We start from the raw sequence: 15,504 nt of genomic DNA, 5'->3' as shown, positions 1-15,504 counted from the left end.
GACACCTTGGCCATATACCAGATGAACTGTCCAAGCTGATTTGGAAGTTTGTAAAAATTGGTCGTATTATCATTGTGTCTAGTTTTGTATGCTTTTTGATGCATGTTTGACAGAGCTTGGCTGTAGTTCCTGATGAATCGAGTTGTGACCCGTGAAAAGCTTCAAGGTCACAGCAAGCAACCCGTCACCCAACTTTGGCAGGGATGATGAGGAAACTACTATACAATGTCTAATATAGTCCAATGCACATGTGAATATTTTTTGTATCGATATATGAGTGTTTTTTCGTTGTTTACATGCTTTTAATCTTTGTACAATAAACACTTGATATTTTATCATATTTGAGGTGGTACAGGTAAAGTCCTCAATTTAGCTTCTAGGGTTTTTTATGTTGTTTGTGCTAATTTTCATAGCATAATTATTAATGTGGAATGTATGTTATTTGCTAAAGAACATTATTTTTATCAAGTTGTTATGGGTAAAGTTCCACTTTTAGGGGCTGAGTGTCCCAGTTGCAAAATGAACCTAAATCAGAACATAGACGACATTTTTCTGGCTAATAAAGATAATGGCTGGCATCTTGTTGCATCTGCTGTTATGCAGGACTTTAAAAGGCAGTCCAGGTTGTCTGGGGATCAGTAAATAGGGAGTTTTCCAGTCTGATAAAGATGGCAAGCATATTAATATTTAAATCTATATTCTGCCACATTGTATTACGTAAGTTTGAGCCCTATGTTCTGATATCTTACAAGGAACAGAAGTAGCAACTAAATTAATTAGTAATCTATTTTGCTTTAATCTGCTAAGCAGCTGCACTACTAGTGATTGCATACCATGTGCAATTTTTTACAGCCATTATGTGTAGGTAAAAGGGGAATAATAATAAGCCTTGCAATGTGTTTGACTATCTCACACTGGCTACCACTGATAAGCCTATTTGCCTGCTACTGCCTATGATGAGTTCACTGTTGGTTAATGCATTTATAATCCTTCTCTATTGTAGCTGTTGGAGGGTACTTTGAAGAAGGCACGTGGTTGAGATATAATTTCCATACAGCCTCTACGTCAGCAGTGGTCAGCCCAAAAGATATGTCTTATGTCCTACAGACTACAGCTTCGGAGAGTTCTTTAACAAAAGAAGAGCTGCTTTTTAGCTTCAGCACCACTAAAGCACCATGTATCCTTGTGTATGTCAGTTCCTATTCCCAGGATTATATGGCTGTGCTCCTAAAACCACCAGGTAAAGTATTATATCTATATTGTCAACTTTGTATTGGCAGTTTAGTTTAGTAAAATGAATTTGCCTTTAGATATACACATTCAAAGTGATGTTCAATAATCTGTTCAGTATAAGAGTGAGAGATGCTGAAAATATTTTAATAGTCAGGCTTTTCAAGTGGAAATTCACTGTATCTGAGCACCACAAATTTAATACACTGTGTAATTCATTTTTAATATTCAAAGCAAACTCATCCATCCATCCATGGCTCAGTGCTTGGTTTTAAAGGAAAATCATTTTGAAAAACAGGCCCCAACATTTCCTGCCACAACCATCTATAGTAGGGGCAGATGTAGAATTTACTTCCTGGAATCAATCTGCTCTTAAGGCCCGTACACACGTATCGATTGTCGTCTGTAAATATTCGGCCAACGTCCGATCGGCCGATTGTCGGCTTGTTAGTATGATGCTTCCGACAACCGACTGCGACTTTTCGGCCGAACAAAATCTGGTCTGCATGCTATAAAATTTTTGTTGGCCAACACCAGAACGGCCGATTGTTCGTCAGTCAGTACAGACTTCGGCCGACAAAAGCCAGATAAGCAAGACTGGGCATGCTCAGAGAAGAAAAAACACACGGAAAGTTAACCATCACATGACATCACTTCTGAAGTTGGTTGTTGTTGGCCGACAAAATTCGTGTGCAGTCTTGAGCACTTTTCAACCAACACGACAGCACTGGACAAAAGACGGCCGTTTGTTCGGCCGACAATCAGTGCGTGTGTACGGGGCATCAGGCAAGGCATTCAGACAGGAGGGTGTGCTTTAGCTGAGAAAGCCCCTCCTCCAGATGAAAGACTTATGGGATGTATGACAAAATTTTGGCCTGTGCCAGAGACCAGGAACAACTGAAAAAATGTAAAAAAGAAAAAAAAGTTCAAAACAAGTAAATATACTTTCCTTTTTTTTTTACTAAGGCTAGCAGCACAAGGATTAAAAATAATTAATGTTGATTGAGAGAGTTTAGTTAAGCTTTAAAAATACAAAATATGTAAAATATTGATGTTTAAATTAGCTGTATGTGAAAAATAACAAAATGAATGCACTTACATTAAGTCCCGGTTCACACTGAGGCGACCTGTGAGGCGACCTGGTCGCCTCACAGGTCGCCGTAGGTCGCCTTCCATAGGGAAGCTGCGGACCCGTTCTAATAGGAGCAACACAAGTCGCTCTGACTTAGAAATAGGGTCCGGAGCTTCTTTGGGGCGACCAGGAGGCGACCGCCATAGACTTCAATGTTATGAAGTCCGTGGCGGCCGCTCCGAGGTCGCGGCGCGCTGCTTGCACCGCGACCTCGGAGGTCGCGGTGCGAAGTATCGTCACTCGTATGTGAACGGGCACTAAAACCACTCTTTATTCACATTTTTTTCAAGATAGCCAACATTCAGCTCAAAAATCCTCTAGAACAAACTTGAACTGCAATATACAAACATTTATTCTTACTTTTATTTTTGATTATTCTGAATTTAAAGTAAAGAGTACCTTTTATTTGAAATTGATTGTGTAGAGTAAAATAAAATGACTAAACAGCAATACATATAAAGTGCCCGGGAATGCCTGCACATACCTGCAGCAGCTTTCCATTATAACCAAATCCCATGCTGCTCTGATTGGAAAAGTTTCAACATTTCTGGGTAATGTCAAAATCTGCCACTTCATATTGACCCCCACACAATCTTTTTGGCCTATTACTGAAATGGGCTACCTTGATGATTATTAAAAATGTTCAGGCAGGAGTTGGCGAGCAAGCTTCAAAATTACCAGGGAGAGCCTGATGTCTTTATAGCTTGATATCAGCCTCCTGTAATCCCCTGTTCAGAAGAATTCAGATTGTAAAACTTTAACCATGGAGAGATAAGGGCTAGTACTCCCAGTTATTCAGACTCTGCTGCACTTACATGTACTGAAAGAAACATCTTGACAGAAGGAGAGAGGAGAGAGATGACCTCATAAGTGTCCACTTTCCCCTTCATTGTCCAATCACAAGCAGGGTCAGAAATGTGTCCAGGCTTTAGTGCTTATCTTCAATAAAGTAAGGGCACTGACTAGGCTGTTACATATGGCAGGGGTGCAATGCTCTTAGCACAGGAAGGACAGAAATGCAAATACTTTTGAAGATTAAACCGCATGTATGAATTTGAACTGTATATTTATTAGCCTAAAATTCACTTTCAACTTCCCCCTTATTTTATTAAACAATTTGTTTTTGTAGTCCACAAATTTCCATTACATTGAGTTAACAAATGTATATGTTCTGGTAGGTTACTTTGCCAACTTGTCATTATTTTAGTACATTTGAGTTCATACCAATTACCGTATTTATGAGCGTATAACACGCACAGACGTATAACGCGCACCCTAATTTTAAGAGGGAAGTTTCAGGGAAAAAAATGTATATTTTAAATAAAGAACTTTAAAGCAAAATAAGGGTCAGTGTCCATCAATGCAGCCTCACCAGTGCCCATCAATGCAGCCTCACCATTGCCCATCAATGCAGCCTGATCAGTGCCCATCATTCAGCCTCACCATTTCCCAACAATGCAGCCTGATCAGTGCCCATCAGCAGCTTCACCATTGCCCATCATTGCAGCCTGATCAGTGCCCATCCGTAGCCTCACCATTGCCCATCTCTGCAGCCTGATCAGTGCCCATCGGCAGTCTTACCATTGCCCATCATTGCCCATCATTGCAGCCTGATCAGTGCCCATCTGCAACCTCACCATTGCATGGAGATTAGATTAGGTTGTTATACGAAGTCCCCCCTCCTGGACCAGCTCCTATGATAGACAGCACATGTCCTGACGTTGGATCAGTGTGCTGTCTATCATAGGAGATAGAAGGCGGGACTTCGTCTAACAGTGGCTGCCTAGTAAGCTGGAGATCTCCGCTCTGTGTAATCCCCCCTCTTCCCCTCCAAGGTATATATCGGTATATAGCATGCACACATTCTTTTTACTCAATTTTCAAGGAGAAAAAGTGTGTGTTGTACTCGATAAATATGGCATTTGTTGAAAACACATTTGGTTGACAAATATTAACCATTATTTTTTCAGTTTCGTGTAAAGATTTGGTTGAGTGGATATTCCATGTGTGCAAAGATATGAAATGTTTTCATCTTTCTTACAGGTGTCTTACAAATTCGGTATAATTTAGGTGGCACCAAAGAGCCATATATAGTAGATATCAGTGACCACAAGAATATGGCAAATGGCCAACCGCACAATGTAAATATAACCAGGCTTGGAAGGAGCATCATCTTCCAGGTAAGATGCATTTTATCAATAACAACTTGTTTATTAAAGAGCCCCTGTAAGGATAAAAATGTAGGGATTGTGATAGCTGAAATGTATTTTAAAAGATGTGAGATCTTGATCCTGGTTTCATCACTTCATTCGTTTCTCACCTGGAAAAAGTATGCAGGGGGGACTTCAGACTTTTTAGTTTTTGCTGCTACATACTTGTTCTAGATCAGTGACTCACTGTATAGTTAAAAGAAAATATAGGACATTTTTATTTCTGCTTGTTACCCCACTGGGGAGAGCAACCCTCACTTTTGGTACACTGTCAGATGCTTTCCTCACTGTACAAAAAATTTTTTTGTGTGTGTTACTGTTGGAGTGGTTACTTTCTGTCTTTTCCTTCTTAAAAGGGACAGCAACAGCAATGAAAACTTGAAAATGGCTGTAATCCTTCCTTACTCTATTTAAAACAAAATTAAAAAGTTTTTTTTCTAAAGTTGGGCTTTAATACAGGGTACTTCCAACATACCTTTCACAGAGGATTGTGAGTTTTCCAAAGAGAGCGCACAGCAGTATCTTTTTTTCCTTCAGACTTCTTCCTTTTTATAGAAGCCCTGTATGGAAAGCATAGAGGGCGTGTTATCTGAGCTTCAGCTATTGAGCTTTGTGAACAATTACTTTTTTTTCCAGCCACTTAAAGTAATTGTAAATGAGGTAATTTAACAAATCTGATGTTTTTCAGATTTTTTTTTTTTTTAGAAAATACAAAGAAGGCAGCAATAATGAGCAATTGTAATGTTGCGCAGTAAACTAAGTTGCCCTAGGCAACTGCCTTGTTAGCCTTAAAGTGCAACGAAAGGCACACATTCTTACCTTAGTTTCAATAGTTTGATGCCCTGTGCTGGCAAGTGCTCTTCTCCCTGGGTTCTTCCAGGTGCTGGTCTTCCCCCATTTTTATTGACTGGCGCAGGATAACATCACTCTCAAGCATGTGCGAGAGTACATTAATCACAGGTCCCTGGCAGTGTGCCAAAATATAAACTGAGCAGTTCAGTATACATACATCAGATAGGCAGCTAGATATACTCTATCAGATAAGAAACATGTCTCTTCTGCTGTAAAAATCTTATCTGTTCGACATTTTATATTTTCTTACATATAGTTTCACTTCCACTATAGCTGGACATGCGCAGAGCAAACTTTGGCTGGCTTCTGATGATCTAGGCGAAGTTCTCTCTGTGGGTGGCCCTGTCAGCACCCTCCAGCCTGACAGCCTTCAATCTGAAAATCAAAGGAGACGGGTGGAAAATTGTCAGTTGAACAGTGGCTGCAACCAATTAGATGCAGCTATGCTTGAGTTATTCTGACAGTCAGCCAGAATCCAACAGTTGGCAGGAGAAATGTGTCCATTAATGCTGTTTAATCTGGATTGGTGAATCATTCTGAAGGACTGAATGAGACTAATCGTAAAGTGTATGAACACCTTCTACAGCATTGCAAGTAATAAAATAAAAGCAGTGTCTTTTATATGCTAAGATACAATAGTGGTGAGTGTCCAGATGGAAAACATCAAATCACCCACCAGGATAAAAAATATATGGATGACATAAATATTCTATGATTCATTAACTTAGTATTTTATTGATATTAATTGGCCATAAAACCTAAATGTATTCCCAATATAACATGATTATTATGTGTATACATATGCAAGAGCAAATGCATGTAAAGACATTCTAATTTCCACATTTTTGTTTAATGTGCATATATAAGACCAGATTGAAATATCTAGGATTACATTAAAAAGGAAGAATAAGAGAAAGGATTCAATAAGACATATGTCAGGTTCATTATTTGTGCTAAAACTTACATCACCCCTCTGTTAGGAGAAAACTGATCCAAATCAATATTTTCTCTCTCCTTAGAGGGAGTAAAGAGTCCTTTTAAGTTGCCAGCTGTTACTTATCCCAAATTTTGCTTTGAAAAAATGAAAGTATCTAAAAATAATTGGAGCCCTTTTTCTTTATGGAGTTTTTTCATTTCAAGGTTTTCATGACTCAGTGCAAAAACATACTACTTATTGTGATAAATAGTAGACATGCACACAATGAGTAGCAGTCTAGATGGTCCTAATATACCTTAGATTTCCCATGATGCTCAGTTAGTAGTTAGCATTAATGATCTGCAGGAATGCATCACTATGTTTATCTCATGGATTACTGTTTATATCTTTAAAAATATGTTTTGTTTAAATATTTTTTTTTAATAGCGAGTATGCACAAAATGGGCATCAGTGGTAGATTGCTTTTAGTATACCTCTATTTACCACTAGGGATGAGCTGCTGGTTCTGAATGTTGCTTGCCTGAAGCTTTGGCAAATGGCCAAACTAAATTGGTGTTCCATCAACTCAAACCCTCAGTAACACTGGAAGTGAAACATGACAGCTTCTTTCACACATACGGACCGTTCGTCCTTTTTTCCTCCATCCGTTGACCAGTGAAAATCGGACATCAATGCATTCCTATGGAAAATTGGGTGTAAATGGAATGGATGATCATTCATTTACATTCGTTTTGTGCCATAAGCGCGTTTCTCTGGATTTTTAATCAGCTTTTCCTGCCAGGCGTTCTGGCCATCAGAGAGGCCTAAAGTGGTTGTAAAGGCAGAAGGTTTTGTATCTTAATGCATTCTATGCATTAAGATAAAAAGATAAGATAAAAAGCCTTCTGTGTGCAGCAGCCCCCTCAGCGCCCCTAATACTTACCTGAGGTCCATCTAGATCCAGCGATGTTGCAGGAGTGTCTCTGCTGCCCAGAACTCCCTTTCTTATTAGCTCCTGCTGCTATCAATCAAAGTCAGTCAGCCAATGAGGAAAGAAAGGGGTGGGACCAGGCTGCAGCTCTGAATGGACACAAAGAGCAGCGGGTTGGCTTGGGTGCCGTAATAGCAAGCTGCCTGATGTGGGGGCACTCAACAGGAGGAAGGGGCCAGGAGCACCAAAGAGGGACCCGAGAAGAGGAGGATCTGGGCTGCTCTGTGCAAACCCACTACACAGAGCAGGTAAGTATAACATGTTTGTTATTTTTAAAGAAAAATAAACAAGACTTTAGTATCACTTTAAACAGATGCCCTGTGAGCATGAGGCCTTAGCAGCAGTATTAATACCACTGCTAAATGTAACCGCTTACACTTAGCCTGGTTGTTAGGAAGTTAGAAGCCACCAGTTCCCTTACAACCATGCGTCACCCCCACTGACTCAGATGCCATCTGGGAATTCCATCTTGCTCTTCCTGGCCATCCAGGATGCATGCTTGGATTAAAGGCTAGTATGGGTTTTTTGGGGACTTCACACTTTTTTTTTCTTGTTTTTTGCATGAGTTCCCCCTTACAATTTTTTACCAAACCCGAAGGTTTCTTTTTTTTAGTTCATGGGGTCCCTCTTGACATCCATACCAGACCCTCATTAAGGATAAAGGGGTCTGGTATATATTTTTAGTGGGAACTCCATGTGGCTTTTTTTGTGGGGTCCCCATTAACATCTATAGCAGACCTTTATTTAGGATAAGGGTCTGGTATAGATGAAGGGAATTGCTTGGTTAACAAACAGAAGAAGTCATTTGCCAGCAATTGCAACTGTATTTTTTTCTTAGTAAATGTCAGTTTTGATGTTGTATACATTGTACTACGATTTGGGGTTTGAGCTCTAGAGAACCGAGGTTTTTTACAATTATAGGTTGATGATTCCTATATGTAGTTGTGCCAACATCCCTGGTGAGTAATACAAGTGGTTATTTGGTTCCTCGGACCAGTATACGGGACTTTGAGGCAGTAAAGTAAGAAGCATAAAGCGTTTGTGCGATTTTCACGTTTATCATAAAAAACACATAAATTACAGCATATATAATTCATGAAGTATTAGGTGCTGGGTGGGTAAGAGGCCCATCTGTGATAGTGCACGAGAAGCAAAGGTGTGACACTGTGAATAATGGTGACATTTAGAAACACAATATCCTGCCATCCATGGGTGTTGGATGTTGCAGGGAGCGTCTCTGTTCCAACGCGTTTCGGCTGACTAAGCGGCTATGCCTTTTTCAAGGTTTTCACCATATCTATAAAGATATTAGTCTTTATTAGTGTCATAATGTTTAAGGTAAATTCTAGGTTTGTATAATCTGTGTTCATTAGTTGCTTACATTTAGTTTTTTGTACAGTTTCTCGATCGGTATGTATGGAGGTGCCCCTCTTTTTCTCCAGGGTAGCCACAAGATCCCCAAAAAAGAAAAGGAGTAACGGTGGTGTGTATTCTGAAAGACCAAGTATTGTTTGATTGACATTTGAATAAGCTGAGTAAGTATTAGCCACTTGTCACTTCTCAGGTATACTCACATGGTCCAGAAGTTTCTGGTTCTCTCACGGTGAGTGCCCTTGGTTGTGGTGGCTGTCCCTGGAAATATATTTTTTTTTTCTATATTTTCTATATATATCCGGCATGTTTGTAAATTGAAATTTAAATTATCTGGTAATGTATTACCTCGTCTGCTTCTAAATTCGATGATGCAGGATGGTCTCTGTGTCAAAAAAGCGTTTGGTAACAATCAGGGATGTGTTCCATGTAAGTTGTGCCAAATCAAGAAATCATAGGTAACATGGTGCAGTGTTACCTTCGTCCAGCAGGGGGGGGTTTCCGTCCAGTGAGGATAGATCAAGGGAAAGCTTGTCCACCGTCATCCAGGAGGTGCTTCTTCTCCACAGATCCGGAGATGAATGACACACTCCAGGGATCCCCGGCGCCTTAAATATAGGCCGCGCATGCGCATTGCTGCGCAGCGCGGTCCTATCTGTCAGGGCGGAAGGACTTCAACCATGCGTACTGCGCATGTGCCTGGGCTATTGCGCAACCAGCAGCGGGGAGTCCGTTCACTCCTGGCAACTAAGGACGCCACCGACACGGAAAGGGAGGGGCCAGCCAGGACGCCGTTGGTTATTGGTGGACAGGCCAACCAAGACGCCTCGGGCGTAGGTGGGAAGAACTGGTGACCCGATCAGCGCCCCGCCTATCATTGCGGGGCTTTCCGTGCCGGGGGCTACGATTGGGTATTTCAGGGGGGCATGTCCAAAGCCGATCGGATTCTGTTTACATTACATGTATATACATCGATATCTTCAAAAGTATATATGAATGCTAAACTTTTCCATTCTAATTTAACAGTACAGGTACAATCATATTATTGGAGAAAGAAATAGGATGTAAAATAAGAGAGACGATCCTTAGGGGATATAGAGGGCTGGGGATTGTATGGGTGCCTGACGTCTATGTATCTCGGAGGCCTTGGTCTTGGAGCAGGGGGACATAGAGAGATTGTGTGGGTGGGCAGGGAAGATTGTATTGTTGAAAAATAAATATTAAAAATAAATACCAATTAAATAAAAATTAAAAATTAAAGAATTAGATTTTAGTGAATAAAGGAAACTGTTCCTTTGTACCATTGTTACTTGTTGAGTTTGTGTTATATTAGTCAGTTTTGCCTGACACAAATCCCTCAAGGAAGGGTTTGAAGCTCTCTGCCTTGTTGAGGCCAGGAGGTGTGGTAGCTCTGAGGCGTCTGATCCACCTCATCTCTCTTTGCAGGAGGGTTTTATTACAATCACCCCCCCCTTCCTGGGATATGGAGTCTATCCAAGGCCATGAATCTTACATTAGGCATTTTGGATTGATGTTTATCTCTCACGTGCCTGCCAAGTGGGAGATAGAAGTTGCACATCTCTATAGTTGACATGTATGTGCCCACTCTCTTACGAAATTCTTGTTTCGTTTTTCCCACGTAATATGCACCACAGTCACATTCCATCAGGTAGACTATTGCTTGGGTTTTGCAATTGACAAAGTGAGTCGGTGTGAACAGCTCCCCATTTGGTAATATTTTGGTTGTGCTTTTTACAATGACTTTACATTGAGAACAACCTCCACACGGGTAAGTCCCTTTATCCTTGCAGGGATCCTTCCTTGATCCGTCTTTGAATTCACTATGAACTAGTGATTGCTGGAGAGATCCAGCTTTCCTGAACGTGATTAATGGATTTTCTGGAAGTAAGTGTTTTAAACTTGGATCACCGGTAAGAATGTGCCAATTTTGCTTGATAATTCTCCTGATGGAGTTGTGCTGGTTGGTGTATCGCATGATGATCCTGTTGGTACTTTCTGATGGTTTGTCAGTTGGTTTTTTGAACAGGACTTCATGTCTCTCCTTGCCGTTAGCTCGGTTGAAGGCCTTCCTCAAACATGTTTTGGAGTAGCCTCTGATTAGTAGTCGTGCAGTTAATTTGTCAGACTCTCGTTTGAAGTCTTTTTGGGTGGTGCAATTCCTCTTTAACCTTAAGAACTGACTATACGGAATTGATTTTTTTATACATTGTATACATTGTACTAAGGCGTCCGTTCACAGGCAGATTCGGGGCATCCCCCTGGCATGTTATGTAAAGGAATTCTGAATTTTTAATTTTTAATTTAAAGCATAATTAAAACTGCTGACCTTTACCAAACTGATTTTTTTTTTATATTTTTGCTTTGCTGCATGTTGGCTAGTAGAAAACAACAGCGCAATAACCCTACAAAACATTTAGAAATCATATATATTCTTCTCTTTTCTTCAGGTGGAAACTTCATGCTTACTAGTGTTTCTCTACACTGCACAATTCTAAAATAAGTCTTGGTTTCTCAGATTTAAAAGGAGTAAAGGCAGTATCCTAAAAAGAATACAGAAAGTAAAGCTGGGTTTTAGCTTCTCTCTTAGTTTTAGCCTGATATGAACAGTGCATGTTTATAATAATGATATAAAAAGTTTAATAATTTAGGAAGGAGGAGCAATAAATAGCAGTGTTGTATTTAAAAATAAGTTCACATTGAAAGTAAAAGGTATAAGGAATACATTTGGATACTGGACTTCCAGAAAATGGTTGCTGCATTGGAAGGTGTGTAGCACCCTCCCAGGTAGGTGCTAGGAAAACCTATAAGGTGGGCCCTCCCTGCTTATCAAGGGGGCCTGATTTTTCAGCTAGGCTGTCATGTCAGGGGGGCCTGATTGTTCAGCTAGGCTGTCATGTGCTTCCAGGTGTGCCTGTTGAGCTTGGGAAGTCTCCCCACTGTGTCCAATGAGGGATCTTATTGGACAGTGGATGAAACCTGGCCAATAGCACACCAGGGCTTGTATCTATCCCAGAGGGCAGAATCTGCCGCAATGCATCCCGGGAAGGGGTATAAGTCTAAGGGGAGCACATGACAGGGTGTCTTTGGTGGGAAGAAGAGTCCCAGGAGAAGGGTGACAGCTGTCGCTCCTCCTGTCAGCGGTAGTGAAGGCATCCTTGGCGGCCAGCCTGAAGGACAGAAGGTTGAGCTGAGCTGCAGAGAGGGATCCAGTGTGCTGAGGATCGAGTGGAGCTGCTGGTGCAGGTGTTTCCAAGAAAGCAGTGTCGTGAGTACTGTAAACTGCCCAGGGGTCTGCCTAGGATAGGGGACCACTCCAGAGGGTCGGAGGGATACAGGAGCCAGCTAACCAGTAAAGGGGGCTTGGAAAGGGGGTACCAGTGCTTAAGCCCTGAAGATAAGTGTGTGTAAAAGAGGGTGCCGGTGCGGGCCCTGAAGCGTTAAGCAATGCAGTAGTCTTATAAGCAGCTACCTCAGTAAAGAGGGGTAAAGGAAGCTTTAACTAGGACTTTGTGCCACATGAAAGTGTCAGAAGTCAGTTCAGCGTTAACAGACAGCAAGTCAGCGTTAACCAGCATCATCCAGCGTTGACCGGCATCCAGCCAGCGTCAAGTCAGCGCTAATAGGCGTTTTTCAGTTGTTTCACTTAAATTGTGCATAGTTGAGCCAGAAGAGTATCCCACTAATCCCTTCTCCCATCCAAGTTCACAATAAACATAAAAAACCCAAAGATACTGGACTGTTCCTTGTCTCAGTGCTCACACTTGGAGAACATGCTTAAATGTGCTGTTGCTGTTAGCGGTAACCCTGCCGGACCCATAACCAGCAAAACGTCTGGGAATTCTGCTAAAGGTGAAATGATAATCCTGGATCCTCCCTGCAAGGGGCGTGGCAGCAGAAATGGCGCCGTGAGACAGCGTGCAGCGAGGCTCCGGGACCGCGAGTGACTCACCGCTCTGAGCAAGGCGGCGTTCTCTGCTAAGGGGCCGTGGTGACTGATCGAGCGGAGCAGAAGGCATTGCGCCGCACGGCGGGGAAAGGCAGACCCAGAGATAACATCATACTAACCTGACATACGAGAGAGTGCTGGGAGCCATACCCCGAGGCTGAAGAGGTGGAAGAGAGAGCGCTGGCTGGTCCTGTGAGTAGCGGTGGGGAGTGCCGACGATCAGGGTGTCTGATTTGGTGGAGTGGAGGAGGAGCGATTGTGCCCTACTGAATAGTGGAGTACGAAAGCAAACCCAGAGGTAATGCTGTTTCCAGTTGATGTATATGGGAGAGCTGGGAGCCCTGTATCGAGGCAATAAGAGGAAGTAATATCTCGGCTCAAATAAGACAGAAGTCCTTACCTGGTCTATGAGTGGTGGAGGGGAGCGTGCGGCTGCTACAACGCCGGTAAGACATTCAGATATTTCAGAGTATTTCATCCGAAGCCTCCACACACAGGAAAAAAGTGTATTCTATCCCAAAATGGCACAAACACGCTCAGGGGCGGCTAATGCAAACACTTTAAAAAAAACTGGCAGTAACCAGCGGGATCCCACTGAGCCCATATTACCGAGTCAGCATCAGCAGGGTGCAGATAGAACTGTATTAATGCCCGGTACAGACTCCCCCACTCCCCAGGGGCCCCGAATTCAGGATTGGCAGGAGTTGCTGGCAATAATCCCTACAAAACAGGACATGTCAGAAATGGCATCTTCAATTGTAATTGCGCTGACACAAGAAATTAATTCCCTTAAAGGACAAATGGATGTAATGTCAAAAAAAATAGAAATGGTGGAAGTGGGATCAAGTGCTCTGAGTGCCAGAGTGGATGATATAGAAGACACCCATAAAACATTTATAAAGGAACTAGTGACATTAAAACTCCAACAAGATGATGGGGAGAATCGGAGTAGAAGGAACAATATACGCCTCAGGGGGCTTTCAGACAAAGTCCAAGGCCCTGACTTAAAACCTAAAGTGGTGTCTATATTAAACATACTTTTGGAAACCCCCCAAACTGAAGCCATAGAAATAGACCGGGTGCACCGGGTACGGGCACCTAGGAGTATGGGATCAGATTTTCCTCAGGATGTTCTGATAAGGATTCACTTCTATTCAATCAAGGAGAAAATAATGAAAAACGCATGGAACAAGGGTCCATTTGACTTTGAAGGTTCAACCATACGGCTATTGCCAGATCTCTCAAGACAGACACTCAGGATGAGAGCTACTTTAAAGCCTTTGTTAGAAGTTATTCAAAACGCTGGGGCTAATTACCACTGGGGCCACCCCTTTCATTTAATTGTGGTTAAAAATGACGGTTCATATATCCTAAGGTGGCCGGATCAGCTGCCAGGACTATTTGCATTTTTAAAGGTCCCTACGGTGGCAGTCCCCGACTGGCTGGGGCTACGGGGATATAAAAACTCCCTGGGGTCCCTGGTAGCCGGGAAATAATCATCAAAGGACAACCCCTAGATGGGGGGGGGATCCTCCTCGGGTCGTGGAAGAGGAGTACACACCTGGGGGGCACCGTCCCCTAAACGGGGGGGGTTATGACTCCCCGAGGGGACCTCACATTATAAGTATATTTAGCAGAGAGTATTTACAGAAATGTGGAGGTGTGAGGGCTGCATGAGGAGGCCATAAGGTAAAGAAGCAACATTAAAAAAAAACAAGGGAAGAATGGAATCTGAATGTTTATAGCAAAACCTAATTTGGACGCATAGACAAAATGCCTCAGAAGAGGCTTGAGTATACGATAGGGTTAAAAATAATTTCCCTTAAAATAATCTTGGCCTATCATGCGGCCCCGCTCCTCTTTGAAAAAAATTGACAGAGCGGTCTTACCGGGTCCATTGGAGCCGCGCTCGCAAATTAAGCGAGGAAGTTATTGTTTTTGTGTTGTGGGTGCTTTTTTTTCTTTTGGTTTTTTTTTTTTGTTTTTTTTTTTTCTTCCTTTCTTTCGGGAATACAATATAAGTCTCATGGAGCGACCCTCCCACATGCCCCTGAAATAGATAAGTGCTTAGTCGCGTTTAGGTCAAGGTTTGACAAGTAGGGAAGCACGGGAAAGCAGGCAGAGAGGATCGGTGCTGTGTTATATCCCCTCCAAGGGAGAATTATTAGGGGGGGGAATTTTTTTCCCCTCACCCCCTTTTTTTTTTTTTTTCATCTCCCTCTTTGGCTCCCCTCCCCCCTAGCGGTGCAGGGATTGGGCCTAGCAATATAGGTAGAGGGGAGATGGCTGGGATGGCCAGGGCTGTTAGAGCGGGCTTGAAATGGTCCTCTCTAAATGTGAGGGGATTGTCTACCCCAGAAAAACGTATGCGGGTACTTAATGACATGAGAAAAGGTCATACACAGGTGGCTTTCTTTCAGGAAACATATTTTAAATGCGAAAGTGTACCTAAATTGTGTAATAGAAATTACCCATGGGCGTACCATGCCCCCTCTCCAATCCCGAAGTCGAAGGGGGTCAGTGTTGTCATAGCAAAGGAAGTAGATTGGACATTCCAGGATTCAAAGGCAGACCCACAAGGAAGATATCTTATGATAAAGGGCACAATAGGACAAAAGACAGTGACAATGATTAACGTTTATTTTCCAAATGTTAATCATTTAACATTTCTACAGCAGTTGTTGCCTTTGATTTTGGATTTCCGGGAAGGCCTTTTAATAATGGGCGGAGACTGGAATTACGTGGCAGAACCCTTGTTGGATACGTCACGTGGCTCCTCCCATTTGTCATATGCAAAACTTAATGGGCTTAGGAAGGAACTCTCGTTCCTCGACT

At 42.3% G+C, this 15,504-nt stretch overlaps 1 protein-coding gene across 1 annotated transcript in view; it reads left to right on the top strand.

Annotated features, from left to right (window-relative positions):
• CNTNAP2 (contactin associated protein 2) overlaps positions 1-15,504 on the top strand; it is a 2,507,009-nt gene that overhangs the window by 2,359,829 nt on the left and 131,676 nt on the right. Inside the window, exons 19-20 of the mRNA XM_082257542.1 lie at positions 1,004-1,240; positions 4,406-4,542. Coding sequence (XP_082113668.1) covers positions 1,004-1,240; positions 4,406-4,542 — 374 coding nt within the window. The remainder of the gene's footprint in view (positions 1-1,003; positions 1,241-4,405; positions 4,543-15,504) is intronic.

The sequence above is a fragment of the Pelophylax lessonae genome, assembly GCF_965119305.1.
Source record: "Pelophylax lessonae genome assembly, chromosome: 5".
Classification (NCBI taxonomy): Eukaryota; Metazoa; Chordata; class Amphibia; order Anura; family Ranidae; genus Pelophylax; species Pelophylax lessonae.
This window is presented reverse-complemented; position numbering and strand designations above follow the sequence as displayed.